The 19120-nt window shown below is 53.0% G+C and overlaps 8 protein-coding genes across 8 annotated transcripts; 6 read left to right on the forward strand and 2 right to left on the reverse strand.

Annotated features, from left to right (window-relative positions):
* Nucleotides 1-27: 27 nt before the first annotated feature.
* J4E84_001285 (uncharacterized protein) lies at nt 28-1194 on the forward strand (the record flags this gene model as incomplete). The annotated part of the gene is made up of 2 exons (XM_049383918.1): nt 28-277; nt 344-1194. 2 exons carry the CDS (start codon nt 28-30, stop codon nt 1192-1194), a joined length of 1101 nt encoding a protein of 366 aa, XP_049249436.1.
* A 1044-nt stretch (nt 1195-2238) lies between these two features.
* J4E84_001286 (uncharacterized protein) lies at nt 2239-3525 on the forward strand (the record flags this gene model as incomplete). Its single annotated transcript, XM_049383919.1, has 4 exons — nt 2239-2626; nt 2680-2853; nt 2909-3049; nt 3107-3525. The coding sequence occupies 4 exons, from the start codon at nt 2239-2241 to the stop codon at nt 3523-3525; spliced, it is 1122 nt and encodes a 373-aa protein (XP_049249437.1).
* A 617-nt stretch (nt 3526-4142) lies between these two features.
* On the forward strand, nt 4143-4514 carry RPS28 (40S ribosomal protein S28; the record flags this gene model as incomplete). The annotated part of the gene is made up of 3 exons (XM_049383920.1): nt 4143-4203; nt 4309-4392; nt 4453-4514. 3 exons carry the CDS (start codon nt 4143-4145, stop codon nt 4512-4514), a joined length of 207 nt encoding a protein of 68 aa, XP_049249438.1.
* Nucleotides 4515-6018: 1504 nt separating this feature from the next.
* Nucleotides 6019-7487, forward strand: J4E84_001288 (uncharacterized protein; the record flags this gene model as incomplete). Its single annotated transcript, XM_049383921.1, has 2 exons — nt 6019-6918; nt 7002-7487. 2 exons carry the CDS (start codon nt 6019-6021, stop codon nt 7485-7487), a joined length of 1386 nt encoding a protein of 461 aa, XP_049249439.1.
* A 344-nt stretch (nt 7488-7831) lies between these two features.
* J4E84_001289 (uncharacterized protein) lies at nt 7832-9277 on the reverse strand (the record flags this gene model as incomplete). Its single annotated transcript, XM_049383922.1, has 1 exon — nt 7832-9277. The coding sequence occupies one exon, from the start codon at nt 9275-9277 to the stop codon at nt 7832-7834; it is 1446 nt and encodes a 481-aa protein (XP_049249440.1).
* Nucleotides 9278-10580: 1303 nt separating this feature from the next.
* On the forward strand, nt 10581-11570 carry GLD2 (Glycerol 2-dehydrogenase (NADP(+)); the record flags this gene model as incomplete). The annotated part of the gene is made up of 1 exon (XM_049383923.1): nt 10581-11570. One exon carries the CDS (start codon nt 10581-10583, stop codon nt 11568-11570), a length of 990 nt encoding a protein of 329 aa, XP_049249441.1.
* A 338-nt stretch (nt 11571-11908) lies between these two features.
* On the reverse strand, nt 11909-13192 carry J4E84_001291 (uncharacterized protein; the record flags this gene model as incomplete). Its single annotated transcript, XM_049383924.1, has 1 exon — nt 11909-13192. The coding sequence occupies one exon, from the start codon at nt 13190-13192 to the stop codon at nt 11909-11911; it is 1284 nt and encodes a 427-aa protein (XP_049249442.1).
* A 402-nt stretch (nt 13193-13594) lies between these two features.
* Nucleotides 13595-16590, forward strand: J4E84_001292 (uncharacterized protein; the record flags this gene model as incomplete). The annotated part of the gene is made up of 3 exons (XM_049383925.1): nt 13595-13877; nt 13934-15564; nt 15754-16590. The coding sequence occupies 3 exons, from the start codon at nt 13595-13597 to the stop codon at nt 16588-16590; spliced, it is 2751 nt and encodes a 916-aa protein (XP_049249443.1).
* Between the last annotated feature and the right edge of the window lie 2530 nt (nt 16591-19120).

A 19120-nucleotide genomic window follows, 5' to 3' on the forward strand; every position in this document is an offset into this window, starting at 1 on the left:
CTATAGCCCGTCCGCAACTGCTCGAAGATGTCGTACGCCCCCGATGGCCGTCTGCTGTCGCCTGGCGAGGTGTATGAAGCCGCGCCCACACTCGTGAAAGAAGACGAGTGGCAGGAAGACCTGAACGTTGCCATGATCTGCCCCGACTGCAAAGAAAACCCTCCCAATCTGGTCGAAGAGTTCAGCGCTGGCGACACCATTTGCGGTTCTTGCGGTCGCGTACTTGCGGAGAGGACTATAGACACGCGTTCCGAGTGGCGCACCTTTTCCAACGACGGCAAGTACTTGCCTGCTTGGAGGAAATGCAAGTGACACTCATGCTAACACTGCGTCCTGTATCTAGATCAAGGAAACGACGACCCCTCTCGTATCGGAGACGCCGCGAACCCCCTGCTACACGGCTCTCAGCTGCAGACTGAGATCAGTTTCGGTGACGGCGGTATGAGGTCTAGGGACTTGAGCCGCGCGCTTAACAAGACCAACCACGACAAGGTCAACAAGGCGCTGCAGGCTGCGTATGGACAGATCTCAGCGCTCTGCGATTCGCAGAACATCAGCCGCCCGACCGCGGAGACGGCCAAGATGCTGTTCAAGATGACCGACGACGCAAAACTCTTCAAGGGTAAATCGCAAGACGCTATCATCGCCGGGTGCATCTTCATAGCCTGCAGAAAGCACGACCAGCAGCGCAGTTTCCGCGAGATCTTCAAGATGACCAACGTGAGCAAGAAGGAAGTTGGCCGTACGTTCAAGGTGCTTGAGGCCTTTATACAAAAGTCCCAGAATAACGGGCCGTCAGTTGCAGGAAACGGTGCCGTCATCGACACTGTCAACCTTCTCAACCAGAAAGGAGGTACCACAGCTACCAGCGCCGCGAGTCTTATGCCCCGTGCCTGCGCCAAACTCGCCCTTGGAACACAAGTCCAGATGGTCGCAGAGGAGTGCGCGGATCAGGTCGCCCACTACGGAGTCGCAGCCGGCCGCTCCCCTCTCTCTATCGCCGGCGCCTGTCTCTACCTCGTCTCCCACCTCATGGGTCAGCCCAAATCGCCAAAGGAGATCGGTTTGGCTGTCGAGGTCAGCGACGGAACGATTCGCACAGCCTACAAGCTCATGCACTTGGAGCAGGACAAGCTCATCAAGGAGGAATGGATCGCCAAGGGCGGCGACCGCTCCAGGATTCCGCAAGCTTGATTATTATTATTTTTGCACCGTCTTATTCTTTTCGTTCTAGTATGCATTTACACGGTACGGCATTGCGACGGAGTTGACGAAATTGGGGCTTGATTATCAGTGTTGCAAGCACGTTTTCCTCATTCCGTTCACGGGAAAAAATATCGCGAGGTCTACATTGACCTTAGGACTTCTCTTTTGCTCATTATCGTCCTAATGTAGGCTTCAGGCCTGTCTAGTTTCTTCCTTGTATGAGATGCCACCTCAAATTGCTTTGGCAGCAACACATGATACCCAATAGATAGGAAGACATCGAAAAAATTGAAATGGCGTTGGTTTGAAGAAAATGTCCCAAAAGTCTACATTGCCCTTAGGATTGTACAAACGCCCGATTTAAGGCTAACGTAGACTGCAGTATAACTCATCCTTTTCCTCCTTGTATGAGGCTTTCCCATTGTGCTGAAGCGGCCTTTGTAGTTTGGTACCAGGGACTACCAGCGAGCCCTGTTGAACGCACATTACCAGTACATCGTCCCAACGACAACGGCGTCTGTTCCGCGACTGCGACTTCTAAAATACCACCCAGACGGCAACATGCTCTATGCCTGCGTGAGGAGAATAAGATTGAATATACTGTATTCCATACTCAGAAGAGCATGCGAAGAGATGAGGTCGTCAACTTCGAAACTGTCTGTTCGATTGCGAGCACGAAGTGTCTGAGACCTCATACGATACCCAAGCAAGAGTGAACACACGTGGTGTTCGTTCCTACCCCTCCGGAGAAACCCGATCAACATACCTCCAGCATTTCGTGAAGCCGTAATGGATGCTCCCCCAACGCCCCTTCATTACCATGAGACCCTGAGAAGGGCCCAACGAAGAAGATGGCCAGAAAATAAGGGTGAATCGCTCTTCCATAAAACCACACATGTCCCTTTCCTCTGTCCTGTAAAGTTCTCATCTCGTTCATCCTCAAGCTTATTGGGATTTGCTCCCAATTTGCTCTTCTCAGAGTCTCCTGACTCATTTCATCCCACCCTATCTCATCCACGAGACATCCCAACCATGAAGTTTACCCTCTTCATCCTCGCGACGCTCCTGAGCGTCACCTTCCTCGGGACGTCAGCCAAATACGTCAAATTCATCAACCACTGCCCGTACAACATCTACTTCTGGGCCGTCGGCCCCCCAGCCTCGCACATCGATGGCGGCGACTCCTTCCGCAGCATGGTACCCGGCAACGGCGGCTCCGTCATTCACCCCATGGTCGACACGGAGAGATTCGGCGGCGGTCTCTCGTTGAAGATCAGGGATCTGGATTACTACACCCCTGGGCCTGCAGGTATCATTCAGGTCGAGTATAATCTTGAGGAATCCAAGGGGAAGATGTGGTATGACCTGAGTGCTGTGGATTGTGACTTGAACGCTGGGCCGGCAAACCCGAGGTATTGTCGTATGTATTTCCCCTTGATGGAGAGAGGACATGTAGACTGACTGCATTCTTAGCACTCATTCGAGGTGGCGTGAAACTCTACATCAACCCAGTACCCAACAAGAAAACCTGCCCCACTGCGTACTGCAATGAGGAGAAGTGTGTGAACACTTATCTTAGCCCAGGCGGGTTCGCGAATGAGCCAAGCCTCATGTGCTGGGCTGGTGCTGATATCTTTGTCGAGACTTGTAAGTTTACTGGCCTATCTGAACATTTCGGACAGTTGCTGATGATCAATCACAGGTACCGATGGCCCAGGAGTCCAGACATTCTTCGGCAAGAAGCCACAGACTGGTGATACCGTTCACCAAGCCATTCCTGAACGGGTTGTCCAGCCTCCTGTCACCGCTCCCAATGGCATGATCGTCTCTCCAAATGGTCAATGTAAGTCTTTCACCCGCCTCCCTCATCCTGAACACATCACTAACCACATTCTGACAGGCGGCGGCACAACTGGCTTCACCTGCAACGGCTCTCCGAAAGGCCCCTGCTGCAGCCCCTACGGCTACTGCGGCGACACAGCCGCTCACTGCAACCCCGGATGTCTCCCTTCCTTCGGCTACTGCCATGACATATGGCAGATTCCTCCGATCGGCCGCCGTGCTGCGGCCCCTGAGCCTTTCACCTATGGTCCGGCTTATGAGTCGTCTATCGTCACCTCCCAGCCTTTCACCGTCGCCCCCGAGCCTTCCATTGTTACCAAGGTTGCAAACGTCTTCACTTCGACTACCACTGCAACCGAGACCGAAGTCGATTGTGACACGATCAAGCATACCGTCACGAAGGTTGTGAAGGCCACGAGGAAGCCCGGTTCGCAGTTTACGCCTCCGCCGCTGAGGAGAAGGTTTGCGGCCATGTAGGTGACAGCTGATGAGATGGCTTGCTTCAGATCCTTCCACACCTTCATTCATGGATTTGAGGTTTTGCAAGCTTGTTTACACGGAAGCCGATCCTCGGTATGACTAGTTCGGACGTGGGTGGGCATGGCTGGAAGAGCTACGGAGGGTCGGGTACTTCCCAAGGCGTTGGAAGGCGCTTTATACCCCTCTGAGCGATTTGGCGCTTCTTTACTAGATAGATGGAATGAAATTTGTCGTTGAGTACTGCTGTCCTTGGTGCATTGTGAGATGTGTGTGATGATTGCGTGGGCACTTGGTGTTGCGACGATCGAATCTTTGGGAGCCGTACCACAAATCATAGCTCTTTCATAGCCTCCGTAGTTGTCCAATATCGTAAATGAATTACTCAAGTCGTGATGCTCTGGGTGTTGATGGTGGTGTTGCCGGCACGCTCAAGTGAATGGACGGGGCACTAGCGCGCCACACCCCTGCTCGCCTAGCTAGCGCACTTTGCAAAATTGCCCACGGTTCGCACCAGCTCTCACGCATCGCCAGCGACAACTCCATCTCCGAACGCCCAACCCAGCTCTTCCGCACACCGAACGACCGACTCCCGTCGAACTTCACAACCGCACAAAATGGACTCTGCTAAGGCCCCCGTCAACCTCGTCAAGGTCACCCGTGTCCTTGGCCGAACCGGTACGCGAACTTTCCGAAGACTCCGAACTTTTCTGCGAGACGAGCGCATACAACAGTTGGGGGATGCACAACGTGAGAGAATGGCAGGCTGACGGATAATAACAGGCTCCCGTGGTGGTGTCACCCAATGCCGCGTCGAGTTCATGAACGACCAGACCCGTTCCATCATCCGCAACGTCAAGGGCCCAGGTACGCACGCTCTACCTGCCTGCTCAACGAGACCCCCGCATACTAACGGAGACATCACAGTCCGCGAGAACGACATTCTCTGCCTGCTCGAGTCCGAGCGTGAGGCCAGGCGTCTGCGATAAGCGCAAGCAAACTCTCGGGGGAAAAGGGAAAGCGGCATTTTCTATTCGGTTACCGGAGTTCTTTGCGAAAGCTATGGGCATCTATACGGACTTCACGAGTATGGACAATATGATGGCGTGGTAGTTGCTCTTGCAGCGCTGCGAAGGAGGGGGATGGAGATGATGGATCTGTGGAGACCTACGATTACGACGACATATCAAGAGTCTGGGTTCTCTCCCTGAATGAATCGAAAATCTACCAACTTCCAACGAGCATCGCGTGGATGGATGTGACATATGTGACGGCGGTTTTTAGGACTTCATAGGGACGCTTGGGTTGTTGAATCAGGACTGACTTGGCTCTAGGCACGTCCTGTGAGCGTTTCGCCGGGTTATGTTCCTGCTGACGCTCGAGCCATTCGCATGCTTTCGCTATGATTCAACTGATAACCACTTTGGATGATACGCGACATCACGGAACGACGTTAATGGAATCATCTGTCAGCTTTACGAACATATACTTACATGGTATTAGGTTGAGCAACTCTATCCGCACGGCTGTGTAATGTTCATTGTTAACGCCAGAGCACTTCCCGTCTCGCATACTCTCGTCACTGCAACGGCACTAGCTTGCTGTGATGCCCTACTGCCTTGACTGTCATTTATGTGAGGCCATTCACTGAAGTCGCAAGAGACATGGTTGAAGCGAGTGTGAATCCTCTACATCCTACCGCCGCTCTTGTGACGGAGGTCCAATCGAGCATTGACTCTTACTGTTGCTCTTTCTCATTCCCCTTGTCCCTACGAATACAGCAAACGCTCCACCCTCAACACAACCAACTTGCTCAGCTTCTGGCTATCTCCGTACTCTTTGATCGCCATCATGCAGGATAGCGACGCAGCAGGAAGGCTACGTGATCTACTCGCAAGGTCAGGCCCGGAGGCTCCTGTACGACCCACGTTACAGCACACGAAGACCATTACACCTGTACCATCCCCACCCGTAACAGCACAGGCTTGCATGATACCACCCAAGCCTTTAGACCTAGATTACCCACGCGTTAGGGTACCGGGAAGTTCGCAATCGTCAGTATCGGTGACACCTCCTCCAAGCTCACCTAAGTCCATCTTCGGATCAGGCCTCTTCGGTTTTTCGAGATCATCTTCAAGGACAACTCTACCGCGTTCGCTGAGCAATAGTCAAAGTGGAGGCTTCTTCAGCTATTTGTTACGTCGTAACACGGCAGACCGTAAAGAAGATGGAGCTAAAGACCACCAGTCAGTAGCTGTAGACTCGACCGATCTATCATCGTCAGGCTCCTCGTACTGTGTGGTGGGGAGTTCTATGAACATGCTTCCGGGGCTAACATCAATCTTTCACTCTGGCTCACCTTCCAAAATCGCTGGAGGAAATGCGCTGTTACGCGCTCGTAGTGAAGACAGCATCAGTGCAAAAGGCCATGAGTTTGAGCGTCGGAAATACAAGGCTTCCAAGATGAGCAAGACCGCTCCGAGTTCACCGAAAATGTCATCGCCACGACCTACCTCAAGACGCATTCGAACAATCAGTTGGGCGGATCAGATTCCAAAGCAAGCCGCAAAGTCACCGCCTCCATCATCTTATCTCGACGTCGGAGAGGCGCAAACGAAGCACGGCTCCGAAATCGCACCACTGTTTGCTCAAGAAGACTTCGACAGCTCCCCAAGTAGCTCGACACTCTCCCTCAACTCGCATTTCTCTTCTAGCCCACACCTCCCCACACAACCTCCCACACACCAACCCGACACCGCTAACGCCATGCCTACCAGTATGCGCGACCTCTCGCCATTCAAGGGTAAACCCCTCTGGGAACCCGACGACGATGAATGGGCCGAGTTGGACGCCAGCCACATCTCCTCCACTTTCAAAGCGACCTTCAAAGAACCCAGCCAACACAGTCCGGAAAAGTCGACAAACACCAGCACTCTATCCCGCTTCAGTGCCACACTGACATCCTTCATCCCCTCCTCCCCAACAAAACGCGCTTCAGAAGCCCTCCTCCGCGAAGAAGAAGCCCTGCGAGACAGACTGGAAGAACTGCAAAACACATACTACTCCAACCCTGCCGGCGACATTTGCGACAAAGTCATGACCTCTGTCTTCTTGCCCGGCTCCCAGTACTTCCACCACAATCAGAGCAGAGAATCCGTCCGCGCTCCTCACGTCATCGACCTGGAAGCGTATTTCCACACTCAAGACCCGCTGGTCGGAACCGCGTACCCGCGTCTCAGCGACGCCGTTGCCACGATCCTCAGTCACACGGGTAAAGAATGTGTAGAAGCGTTCCTAGATCCGCGGGTGGAGGAGTTCGTGTACAGACGGGAAGTAGAGAGGAACAAAGCAGGGAGTATCTTTGTGATCAGGCGGAAGGGGAATACCGTCATCGTAAGTCTGTCCTATACACATCCACATCGAAACAGTGTGACAACTACGACCAACTACCACGAGAATACGTACAAGACTAACAGAAACAACAGGCAGGCTCCTACCGCAACCTAGGCTTCTCTCTCTCCTGGACCCTCTACGTCAAAGCCATGATCGGCGCAACAGGACTATGGTACGACACTTATGCTTCACCTGTAGCAGGCTCGACACCGATCGTCGATGGCGTACCGGCTTGGGATACTTTTGTACCTATTGGGACTGAAGACCCATTTCTCCAACTATCACCCGAAACCAGCCAACCCAACATATCACCCCGCAAGATTATCCTATCTAGTCCTCGTCCGCAGAAGAAAGAGGTGGAGGACGAAGATGATGGGATCAGTCCTACGAATGAGAAGTTCGTGTTGTATCAGAGTAGGACGCTTGCGAGGTATCTACTGAGGGATATTTGGGTTAGGCTTGAGGGGCGGTATGAATGTAAGGCTACGTGGGAGGTTGATGGGGTAGGGAGAGAGGTTAGGCTGAGGAGGGCGTTGGTGGGGTTTGGGGATGAAGATGATGATGAGTAGTGTTATCTTCGAGTATGACAGATGTTGCAGAGCGATGAGTTCAGTGCTGAGAACAAGCGACCAAGAGGTAGTAGACAAAATCTCATGCCGTAAATAAGCAAAGTCCTCACATTCTGAGCAAATGATAGAAAGCATCGTGTAGGAGGTAGAAGACTTTTAGAATTCATCGTAATCTATATAAAAAACCGAAAACCCAGAATCCGTAGACCCAGTTGTATAGTAAACTCGTTTGATCTATAAAGGCGATTTGCAAGCTTCGCTATGCAAGGATATAATCCCGAAAAAAAAAGAGGAAAACGCCAGTAAAATGCTTATGTACAACAACTCTTGTCCCATCAAACCACTTAAGCAATGGCAGACTGGCCACCCTCAAGGTTAATAGGGTTCATCTTATCGTCAAACTTGAACTTGAAGTCCTCACCGAGCTCCTTCTTCATAGCGGTGGTGACAGCCTCGAAGACGTTCTTGAAGACACCGAAGGAAGCAGGGTTCTGCTCGTCATTGTCGCCGCCCTGGAAGACACCAGTGCGGACAAGGCAGGTGTTCCAGCCGTACATGTTACCACCGACAATGTCGGAAGCAGGGTTGTCACCAATCATGTAGATGTTGGCGGGCAGCTTCTCGTCGTTGTGGATGGTCTCCATCCAGGAGGCGATGACCTCGTCGGCGTACTTGTAGGTAGCCAGTTCGGGCTTGCCGTAGACGACACGCTCGAGTTCGACGCCGGTGAGCGACTTGTACATGGCCTCGAGACCAATGCGGAAGGCACCCTGGGACATGCGGGGGAAGGGGTGCTCGGTGGGGCACAGCATGTCGCCCTGGGAGAAGTAGATGGGGACGCGCTGGGAAACGGGGTCCTTGGCGCGGGTTCCGAACTTGCCGTTCTCGGACTGGAGGAGATCCATGATGATCTGGATGTCGGTGGCGTAGTCACGGCTGTCGGAGAAGACCATGATGGCCTCAATGTTGACCTTGCTGAAGTCGCGGGGACGGGAAGTCTTGCGCTCCTCGTCGGTGAAGACACGGTAGGGGGCGATGGTAGGGTCCCAGGCGATGATGTCGTTGGGGACGACAATGTCTTGGAAGCCGTATTGCTCGGCAACCTCACGGCACTTGTAGCCCTCACCACCGACAACGAGGACGGTCTTGTAGTATTCGGCCAAAGCACGCATGGGAGTGTGCGACTGGATGAACTGCTCGGTCGAGATGGGGTTGTGGAGGATCTTGGAGAGCTGGTCGACACGAGCCTGCTCGGGCTTACCGGAACCGTTGGTAAGGAAGATGTGGGGGATCTTGATGCCGAGTTCGTTGTCTCCGTTCAGGATCTCGAGGACGCGCTGTCCCTCGGGGATCAGACGGTCACCGTGGACGAGGACACCGTCAATGTCGAAGACGAAAGCCATGTCCTTGGCGGCGCGGACCTTCTCGCCAGCGAGATCTTGAAGCTGGGCAGCGATGATGTCGCGAGATGCCTGGATCGGGGGCATGCCAGGGCGGACAGCGGCACCACGGCCATCGGGGTAGTGAACGGACGAGAGCCTCGACTGCCTCTTGGAACGGGGGATGGGCAGTGAGGTACCGAAGGAGTTGCGGGATCCTCTCCTCTCCTTCATGGAAGGCGAGAGGGAGAGGTTGTGCATGTAGCCAGTGGTGTCGGCCATGGCACTTCGGGTTGCTGGGACCTCGACAGTGTTGTCGGTGCCATCTTGTTGAGGGTCAGCTGGGATGGGAAGCTCAGGAGCCTTGTTGGAGGTGGTCTGAGCCTCGTTCTCAACAGCGGAGGGAGACATGATGATGGTGGTTGAAGTTGGGATAAGAATGGGGTATCAAGTGAAGAAAGTAGTAATGTCAGTCTTCTCAGAAGCTGAATGTGATGGTGAAGATGTGGAGTTGTGATGATGAAAGAGCAGTCTCAGGGTCTTTTGGGGGAGGGGCTATATATCACATCACTCGTCACACTGACAGGCAGCGACGTCCATGAACCCCAGATGCCATCATCATTCGCCAATCTCTTCTGGAAGGTTTCGCAGGAGCTTTTCGCTATCCCGATTCAGGCCGGTGACACCAACCACGTTCTGGCACTGTGAGCGTTCAACAAGTACCTCTGTACCCACAGCGCGACATCATTACACTGCTGTAGTGGCCGTGCATAGCAGCACTAGTGGAGAAGTTTGCTGAACCAGAGAATGAGAACTGGATACCGTCACCGCCGTATTATCGCCGAAAACTGGGGACCGATAGCAGCGTAGTGCTGTGAGTCGCCACAACACCTGGAATGCGCGTTGTATACCCTTGGCCGAAGCCGTGGAAGCTTAGCGCAGAGCCTCATTTGACCGGAGGCAGAGCGCGGCCGGAAGATAAGGCACGGTACACCGCCTGTCAGTTGCGGTTGGCGTGCATACACCAAGTATGCGACATGTGGGAATCAGTAGAAGCGAGTGTAGCAGAGTGTAGATGGTGCAGGCAGCGTGCAGACAGTCGCGGCGGTACTTGCAGCAGCATGTGGGAGTGACGAAGGATGGGTGGGGCGAGGTAACCGCGGCTCGCCGAATTAGGGCGAAGGCAGCTAGTGATCTGCTTAAACGAGTGGCTGACAACGGCAGAGCCGCACGACTATTGGGACTACATCGTTCCACATTTTCACCTGTACGAAGCTCAGGTCGGCAAAACTTCCGCGCCAGCAATCAAAATGGCAGCGCTCGGCCCGTGCTGTGGACCCTGAGTCCACCGTCGACGTCATCGCTGCTGCTGACGGCCTACTCTGAGGGTCTACGTGAAACTGTTGGATGGGACTATTATGGAGTTTTTTCGCAATGGGACCGATGCCTGCGAGATGCTTCTGCGATCGGAATCTCTCGGTCTGAGGTCACGGCCGGCAGCGTGGTTGGGAGCTGTCCGAGCAGATGGGCGATGATGAAAGAGCGAAGAGATTTCAGACCAACCAAGGTTACGCTGGATATATGTAGCTTCACAGTCCCAGCACGCGCTGTTGCCGCTGAATAAATCATCTCAAAACCTACTTGACCACTTTCATCTTGACTCTACATTTTCAAGATACATTTTCAAACTTCAAGAACCACATACACCGCAAACATGGCTCCCCTCCAGAACGAGAAGACATTCAAGCTTTCCAATGGCGTCATCATGCCAGCCGTCGGATTCGGCACCTTCGCCAGCGAGGGCGCATCGGGCGAGACCTACGCCGCCGTAATGACCGCGCTTAAGACCGGCTACCGCCATCTCGACTGCGCATGGTTCTACCAGAACGAGGGCGAAGTTGGCGAAGCCGTCCGCGACTTCCTCAAGGAAAACACCAACGTCAAGCGCGAGGACCTTTTCATCGTCACAAAAGTATGGAACCACCTGCACGAGCCTGCGGAGGTCAAGTGGAGTTTTGAGTCTTCGCTGAAGAACCTGGGCGTCGACTACATCGACGCCTTCCTCGTCCACTGGCCCATTGCCGCGGAGAGTGACGACAACCACATGCCCAAGCTGGGCGCCGACGGCAAATACATCATCAAGAAGGAGCTCACCGAGAACCCGGAGCCAACATGGCGCGCCATGGAGGAGATTTACAACTCGGGCAAGGCCAAGGCCATCGGAGTTTCCAACTGGACTATCCCCGGCCTGAAGAAGCTGCTCAGCATCGCCAAGGTCAAGCCCATGATCAACCAGATCGAAGTCCACCCCTTCCTCCCCAACACCGAGCTCGTCAAGTACTGCCAGGAAAACGACATTCTCGTCGCCGCCTACTCCCCGCTCGGCTCCCAGAACCAGGTCCCCAGCACCGGCGAGAAGGTCCGCACCAACCCCAAGCTCAACGAAGTTGCCGAGCGAAGCGGTTACGACCTTGCGCAAGTTTTACTTGCTTGGGGTCTCCAGCGCGGCTACGTTGTTCTGCCCAAGAGCTCCACCCCTAAGCGCATCGAGAGCAACTGGCTTATTCCCGAGTTGAGCAAGGCCGACTTTGACGCCGTCGAGGAGGTCGCCAATGGACGACACACTCGTTTCGTCAACATGAAGGACACCTTCGGCTACGATGTCTGGCCAGAGGAGACCGACGGTGGTGAGCTCAAGGCATAGAGCGGGGCGATGAGATCACGATGATACGGCATATTTCGATATTTTGTTTTTAGCGATACCAAAAGTCAACCAGAGGCTTATTTAGATCAGCTCATGGAAATGAACCGATCGTGAGATTTATTACATCATGTCTTCGCATGTTTGCAGATCATTATGATCGTGAGTTCGCGTGATGACACGGGTTGTAGGCGTTCCCCCGCACGCCCAGACCAGACCCCGGTGCACTACCATAAGGCCTATACACAAACATAAGTAATCATGGAATCTTCGGGTTGCCCGCCCAAAAATACCTGCGAACCAGTCGCGGCTATTTACAATTGATGGAATGAAGAGATCGATCAAGTCAGAACCAGGCGATCCAACAACCGCAGGTTTTCCTGTTCCCTGCGTGCTCTCCTCGACTCTTCCTTTGGCTGCTCAGTGACTGCTTCTTTCGGTAGAACAACATCAGCGAAGTGATCTTTTGTGAACTGCATCACAATCTGCGCTTCAGCGAAATTCTCTTGTTCCATCAGCTGCCGGGCGGTCCCCAAGCAGAGCTGTACAAGGAAATTCCGTCGACTCCGGGATGCTTCAACGAATCTGATGGCACCGGCAGGATTCTGGACGAAATGAAGTCCAGGACCCGTGCTGGGTGTCGAAGGATGATGTAGCCAGAGCATTGACTCGACTGCTGGACTCCACTCTCCTAGCCACCGTGGCGTTGACAACAGGAACGACTGATACAACTCGGATTCGAGCATTTCGTCGGTATTGGAGATGATCCGGTTCACCAGGTGGCCGCCCCCGGATCTTAGGATATCGTAAGCTGCTTCGTGTCCGGCATTCTCCACAAGGCGGAAGGCCTGCATAAACATAGCCAGACCGCTCGCTAAGCTGTTGTCTGCCGCGAATACAACCATCTTGGCCAGTAGTTGTTGTCTGAAGGTCGCTATCCGTGCCACGTCCAGTCCAGTCTCCTTGACGCGTTGTTCGTTTGGCCGGATAAACCAGCGCCAGAGCGCGGTGGTCTCGCCTTCAGCCACGAACAGAGCCACCAACTTGTCTAGAAATTTACTGCCACGTCCAGTCTTCAAGATGGACATGTCGAGGAATTGCTTCGAGGTGTCCGAGCCGCTGGTTCGGAGCCATTCGGCGAGTACAGTGGCGGATGATCTGCCATCCTTGAGTGACGAGGTTTGGCCCGTGGTCTTCTCGAGGAGCTCGAGGCACATGGCTGCCTTTGGTAGAGTGGCAGAGCCTGCAGCTATCTCATCGACAAACCAGACGATGGGCTCTCTCAGTATGTCGCTGGCAGCAGACCTTGAGCCTCTCCGACGGGGTTTGACCGCAAACAGAGGGTTGGTCAAGATGGAGTCGATGTGCTGCGTCGCTGAGTCATACGAGGACGTCGCGCGGTTCGCGGAGGGGTTGCGCTGGCCATAGCTGATGGTCAACTCTCGCGTGGATTTCTTCGGGTTGCTTTCGGCAGGTGCGAGGGGGTGGGCGTGGTCGAGGTGGGCACGGAAGGAGTTGGTCAGCAGCGAGAGGAGCTGCTGACTCTCGCGCGGGGTGAGGGGCAGCTGCGGGTGGATCTTGGAGGCGAGGGTGCTCAGTACGCGTTTGCTTGCGGAAGACTGCATGGCTGCGTGTTGGTGTCGCAGTCGGGGGCGGCGTCTGATCGGTCGGTGGTGGAGTGAGGCGATGACGAGAGTGGACCAGGCCCGACGGGAGCGCACGTGACAGGTTAACGCGCGCATCACGGCAGGCTGGGACAGGCACTCTTGCTATTCGTAGATCAATTGCCCTTCAGCCTTCCCCTCGCATCTGCACACCCGCCCGCCAGCTCCAGCCCCAGTCAACGCGACCCTGCCGCGTCCTCAGCCATTGGAAGCTCTAGCGCCAAGCCGACGTGGTCGCTTCCTCTAGCTGTTCCCCAACTTTACCTTCCCTCTACATCATCACCTCGCCTGCCCACCAATCCGCCCACACATACACACACCCAATAAGTCCCCCGCGGCTTGCCCACACACCACACACATCCAATGTCTGAAGCACAAACTCGGCCTGCGCGAGGCAGGAGCTCTGCCCGCGGCGGCAGGGCATCATACGGCTCCCGGGGCCCCAGAAAGACCAACGGCGACAGCGCGTCCTCCAACATTGACACATCGGCAGACCAGGGCGAACTGGGCGAGCTTAAGAAGCGCTACCAGTCACAGCTATCCACACTGAAGGAGCTATTCCCCGACTGGACCGACGCCGATCTCGTCCTCGCAATCGAAGAATCTGACGGCGACCTGCAGACCACCATCGAGAAGATCAGTGAGGGTAAGCGACTGCACCCACGATTCACACGCACGTGATCATATTACTAACGACTGCAGGCGCCGTCTCACAATTCTCAGAAGTCCCAAAGAAAGCAAAGGACAGGTCCCGCTCCAAGGCCAAGGAGAACGTCCCACTCGATGGCGCGTCCAGCCTGCGTGGCCGGCCCGACGGAGCCCGTCGTGGAGTCGACAGCGGTCGCGGCGGCCGTGGCGGACGAGGCACTGATCGTGGTCGCGGTGGAATTCGTGGCGGTCGTGGAGGCGCCGCCGGTGGACCTCGTACGGCTGCTGGATCAGTCCCGACTACCGAGTCCGCTGCATGGGACACGCCCACAGTGCCCGAAGAGTCGAAGGAGACCAAACAGGACGACGAGACCGTACACGCGCCTGAAGCGACCCCCGAAGCCATAAAGCCTGTCGTAGAGGCTACCATGACAGCCGCGAAGAAGACTTGGGCGAGCATGTTTGCTGCACCCAAGCCCGTCCCCGCAGTCCCCAAGGCAGCTCCGAAGCCCGCCGCCGCTGCTGCCCCCGAAGTGCCCTCACAAGTACCCGACGAGACGCCCGCGCACCAAGTTGCCCAAGAGCCCGCCGTGCAAGCAGAAGAACTGCCTATACCCCCAGTTGCAGATGAGGCTGTCCAGACGCCGCCCATCACCGCCGAAGATACGTCCAAGATGACGCCGGACAAGAGTGTGGATGGTGCCCCTGACGTCACCCTCACACCCTCCGGAGATCAACTTACGCAAGAGAATGTTGAGCACCTGCCTGACACGTCCATTCCACCCAAGACGGAGACAGCTTTCAGCACTGTCGCAAGCTCGAAGGATGTTGGAAGTGCTGTAGCGACCCCCTTGAACGGTCCTACACAGGCACCCATCGGTCGCCCCGCCATTGGAGGATTCCAAACGACCGCACTAAAGGCGACTTCTGGAACCCCGAACCGAAGCGCAAGCTACCAGAGGAGGTTGATGGAGCAGCAGGAGGCCGTGGTCATGCCCGGAGACCGCGCCGTGGACAGGGCAGCAGTCCAATTCGGTAGCATGGGATTGGGCGACGGCTCGGATCCAGATGTCGACGAAGACAGGGAAGAGGCAGAGACGAGGACACAGCCGCCCCAGCACTCTCCCGTCGCGCAGCCCAGGGCTTCTCTACCTCCCGCTCCCCGCCAAGCATCTCAAGATGCCCCCCAACAGGAGGCCGCTCCTACACCAAAGCAGGCCCCTGGACTGCCTCCCGTGCCCCAACATCAGCCCGGCCTACAGCAGTCACCCTCGAACCCGCTTGCATCACAGGCTATGCAGAACCAAGGATCTCAGTCGAACCAGCCATACAACCAGTTTGCTAGGTATGGTCAATCAGAGGCCTCCGCCCCACCGCAGAAGCCATACGATCCATTCGGCCAGCAGATCCCGCAGTCGAACCACTCGCAATCGCAAAACTACGACTACCCCGGCCAACAAAGCCAGGCCCCGTCCCAGCCTGGTGCCTTCTCGTCTGCCCCAGACGGTTACCCCTCCAACTACCTCACTGCCGAACAGCGCGCGCAATACCAGAACTACTATGGAAGCTACGGTCAGCCCATCGCACAAAGCCAGCAGGAAGCTGGTTCTGCTCAGCAGCGCACTGGCAGTGCCTTCGGCTCTGGACCTGCTGACTCTGCTTATTCGCAGAGCCAAATCCCACAGGTAAGTGGTCTCTCTAAAGGTCTGAAACAGCTCGCCAAACTCAAAACCGATAATCATGCCGACCAATCTGAACCATCTCATGTGAATGAGAAACTCTGGGGAGAGATGGCACATGACACGGGCAGAGTAAGGACAGCAGCTAAGACAGAACTCTACATCTTCTCGCACTGTATACTGACAGAATTGTAGACCCAGAGCCGTTACGGCGATGCTCAGAACAGCGGACACAACACTCCCAACCCTGCCGCCATGGCTGGCCAACAAGGACATGCTGCTCAAGGCCAGCACGCGCACAACGCGCACAACGCCGGCTACCCATACAGTCACCCGTACTATGGCAGCCCCTACTACGCTAACTACGTGAACCAATTCGGTGGTTATGGTCAGGGAGGAGCCGGCTATGGTTCGTTTGGAAAGGGTGGCATGTACAACCAGCCTCACTACGGCATGTCTCCTCAGGCTTCATTCGACCAGCACTCGTCGTCTCCCGCCAATGCAGGCGGCTTCGGTGCTTCCTCTTTGCATGATCGCGGTAGCGGTATGGGCGCAGGCTTCGGCGACTACGGTCGCTCAGCCTCTGGAGCTTCTCAGAACCCCAGCGCCACTGCCGGCGCTGCTGCATTCGGCGCCATTCCCGATACCATTACCCGACCAGGAAACTTCCACCAGAGCTCCTACGGACAGCAGGGTAGCCAAGGGTTCAACGATGACGCCCTGAAGCCCTCCAACGACTACAAGAGTGGCGGACCCAGCCCAGCGGCTCTTGGTGCTCAGCCTGGTCGCCCCGGCTCTGCCAACCAGAGCACTCCCGGACAGAGCGGTCCCCAACACTCCCAGCAAGGTTACGGCAACTACCCAAGCCACCTCGGCAACAGCCAGTACGGCGGTCTCGGTGGTCTAGGTCACCAGAACTCCGGCAACCACCAGCAGCAGAGTGGCTACGGCAACTACGGCGGCTTTGGCGGAGGATATGGCGGCGGCAGCTACAACCGCGGAGGCTGGGGCGGAAACTACGGCCAGCACTAGGGTCCGTCTTATGCAAATACAGGACGATTGAGAGGCTTGACGCGTTGTTAAGAGGAATATGGCCTAGTCATATCATCATGATGAGCTGGTACGACACGAGGTCATTGTTTTCTTTCTCACGTCCACTTTGAGTTGGCTGATGGCACGAAAAGCATGTTTCCATGATACGCTTGATAGGCCTCAGATTTTGTATTATGACAATCTCCTTTCTTCTCCTCTTGTTCCTCTCCTCTTGCATCCTCTCTTTTTCCAAGGTTTCATGTCACAAATCCAATTGGGTCAACTTACGTGCTCAGTCGCGAGGCGTTTTGTAAATCCGCAAGGGAGGGATAAACTCAAAAAGATTCTTGTTTTGTTCTGGATTTTGCTTGTAGTTGGCTTGTTTCCCTTTACTCCGGTACTTTGAGAAAGGGAAACTACTGTATTAGAGTATGGGTTAGGGAACTTGGGGGGCAAAGAGCAAATCTAGGTAGCTCGATGGCGTTCACAGTTGGGCTGCTACAGCTGAGCAATGCATATCGTTGAACATGACGCAAGATTGCGCTTCTCTTAAGGTTAATGGTGAAGTCATGTTGTGCTTGTCGTAGCTTGGTACTTCAAATCGAATGCTTGGCACAGGGTCGGGCCTAGCAAATGCAGGTACGTACCGTTTCCTGGCCGCCGAGAAACCGGCGATCATACCTCCACTTATTTTTCTTCCAACATCTCCCGAGGTTTGCTCGCGCATGCAACATTGACGCAAACTTGGGAGACTTTGCAGGGCCCTTAGCAAGGAAATTCTCTTCTCCTGACCATCGCGCGCGCTATGACACACTGCGCTCAGGCCAGGGCATGTATTCCGAGTCGTTTCCGAAAGGGCCGATAGAAAGCAGTTTATGCAAGTGATCGCGGGTCGGCCGGCCTTGGAACGGCGTGCGTTCACGTTATCAGGGTCTTGCACGATAGCAGGCTTTTCTCATTCGATATGACGAGAGATTTCGCGGGATGTCGTTATGCGTTGTCTCGGTGTACAGACATACATCGCTGCTTGCATCAACGCCCTTGCTTTGGAACTTTCCAGACAAAGACTACCTCGGTACCTGACTGAGATTAGAAATTGACGAAGAGCGCGATCAATAATCATACACAGCGATACAGGCACCGGCATATGTGTCAAATGCCAAATTAACGCTGCCGATATTGCTCACCGCCGCCAGCATCAACGATAACGGTCTCAGAACGTGATCCATCTATCTACACCCGGGCGCGCTACCGGCGCTATAATCCACAACTAAGCAGAATTAGGCGCTAAGAGGTAAAGTTGCAAACACAAACCTGCGTAGCTAAAATCTAGAAGCTAACTTAACTTTAGGTTAGCGTCTCTATATAAGTACTAGAGTTAAAAAGCCTATTAAAAATAGAGTTTATAAACGTATACCTCTTTTTATAATATATAGTACTAAGGTAAGTTTAGAAGTACTATATATAGAGGTAGAGTTATAGTAATAGTACATAGAGAAGAGTAAGTATTAATAGACTTTTTTTTTTATATATTTAAAGAGAGTAGGCGCTTTTTAGCTTTTTCTTATTAAGTGTAGATACCTACGCAACGTATATTATTATATATAGAATTTTTTAGAGCTATAAATAAAATAAAAGTTAGTAGACTTACTAGAAATTACACTATAAACCTTAGGAATACTAAGCATTAAGCCTTAAATAACACTTAATATATTAGTCTTTATTCTCTTTATACGTTAACTATATAACTTCTATTATACTATAGCTATTATATCTTCTAAGTATACTAATAGCTATAGTTTTAACTTAACTATAAAAATAACGCCTTAGAAGTAAACGTTAAAAGGCTATTATAACCTTAGAAGATATAAGAGAAGGTTTATAGGCTTACGCTATACTAGGTATATAACTACTCTAGTCTTTGTAGTATAGTTACTACGCGCATACCTTTATCTAGCGTAGTATAGACTATAGATATTAATACTATTCTCTTAGTATTTTTAAAAGCTACTATAAAAAAGTGTAGAGAACCTTATATATATAAAAGAGAGTAAACTCTACTATAAAGCTTTTAAGGTATTAAAGCGCAACACTACTAATATTTAGAGTAGTAGAGATTAGAATTACTAAGAAATAGGTATAAAGTATCTAAAATTACAATAGCTATTTAGCGTAGGCTAAGAAGAGTATATATACTAGATAGTAACTATAGTGTAAAATCTACTAAAGTATTATAGTAATAGAGTAGAAAATAAAAAGGTTATAAGAGCTATATATTTTTATATATTCTATCTAGAATAATTAGAAAAAACTAGATCTTAAGAAAGAATAGGCTGCACATAAGGCTACTATAGATTAGCTATAGTAGTACTTTAAATCTTTATATATTTAGTTAGAGAATATTAGATTTTATATAGATAAAGTTATAAATATCTAAGCGTAGATACTAAAAGAACTAAGAGCTTAGAATAGAGAGCTAGGTAAATATTAGAAAGAAGAAAAAGAAAAGCTAAGCGTGCTAGAGAAATAG

This window comes from Alternaria hordeiaustralica (genome assembly GCF_023758085.1).
Source record: "Alternaria hordeiaustralica strain BMP 2776 chromosome Unknown scaffold_1, whole genome shotgun sequence".
Taxonomy (NCBI): Eukaryota; Fungi; Ascomycota; class Dothideomycetes; order Pleosporales; family Pleosporaceae; genus Alternaria; species Alternaria hordeiaustralica.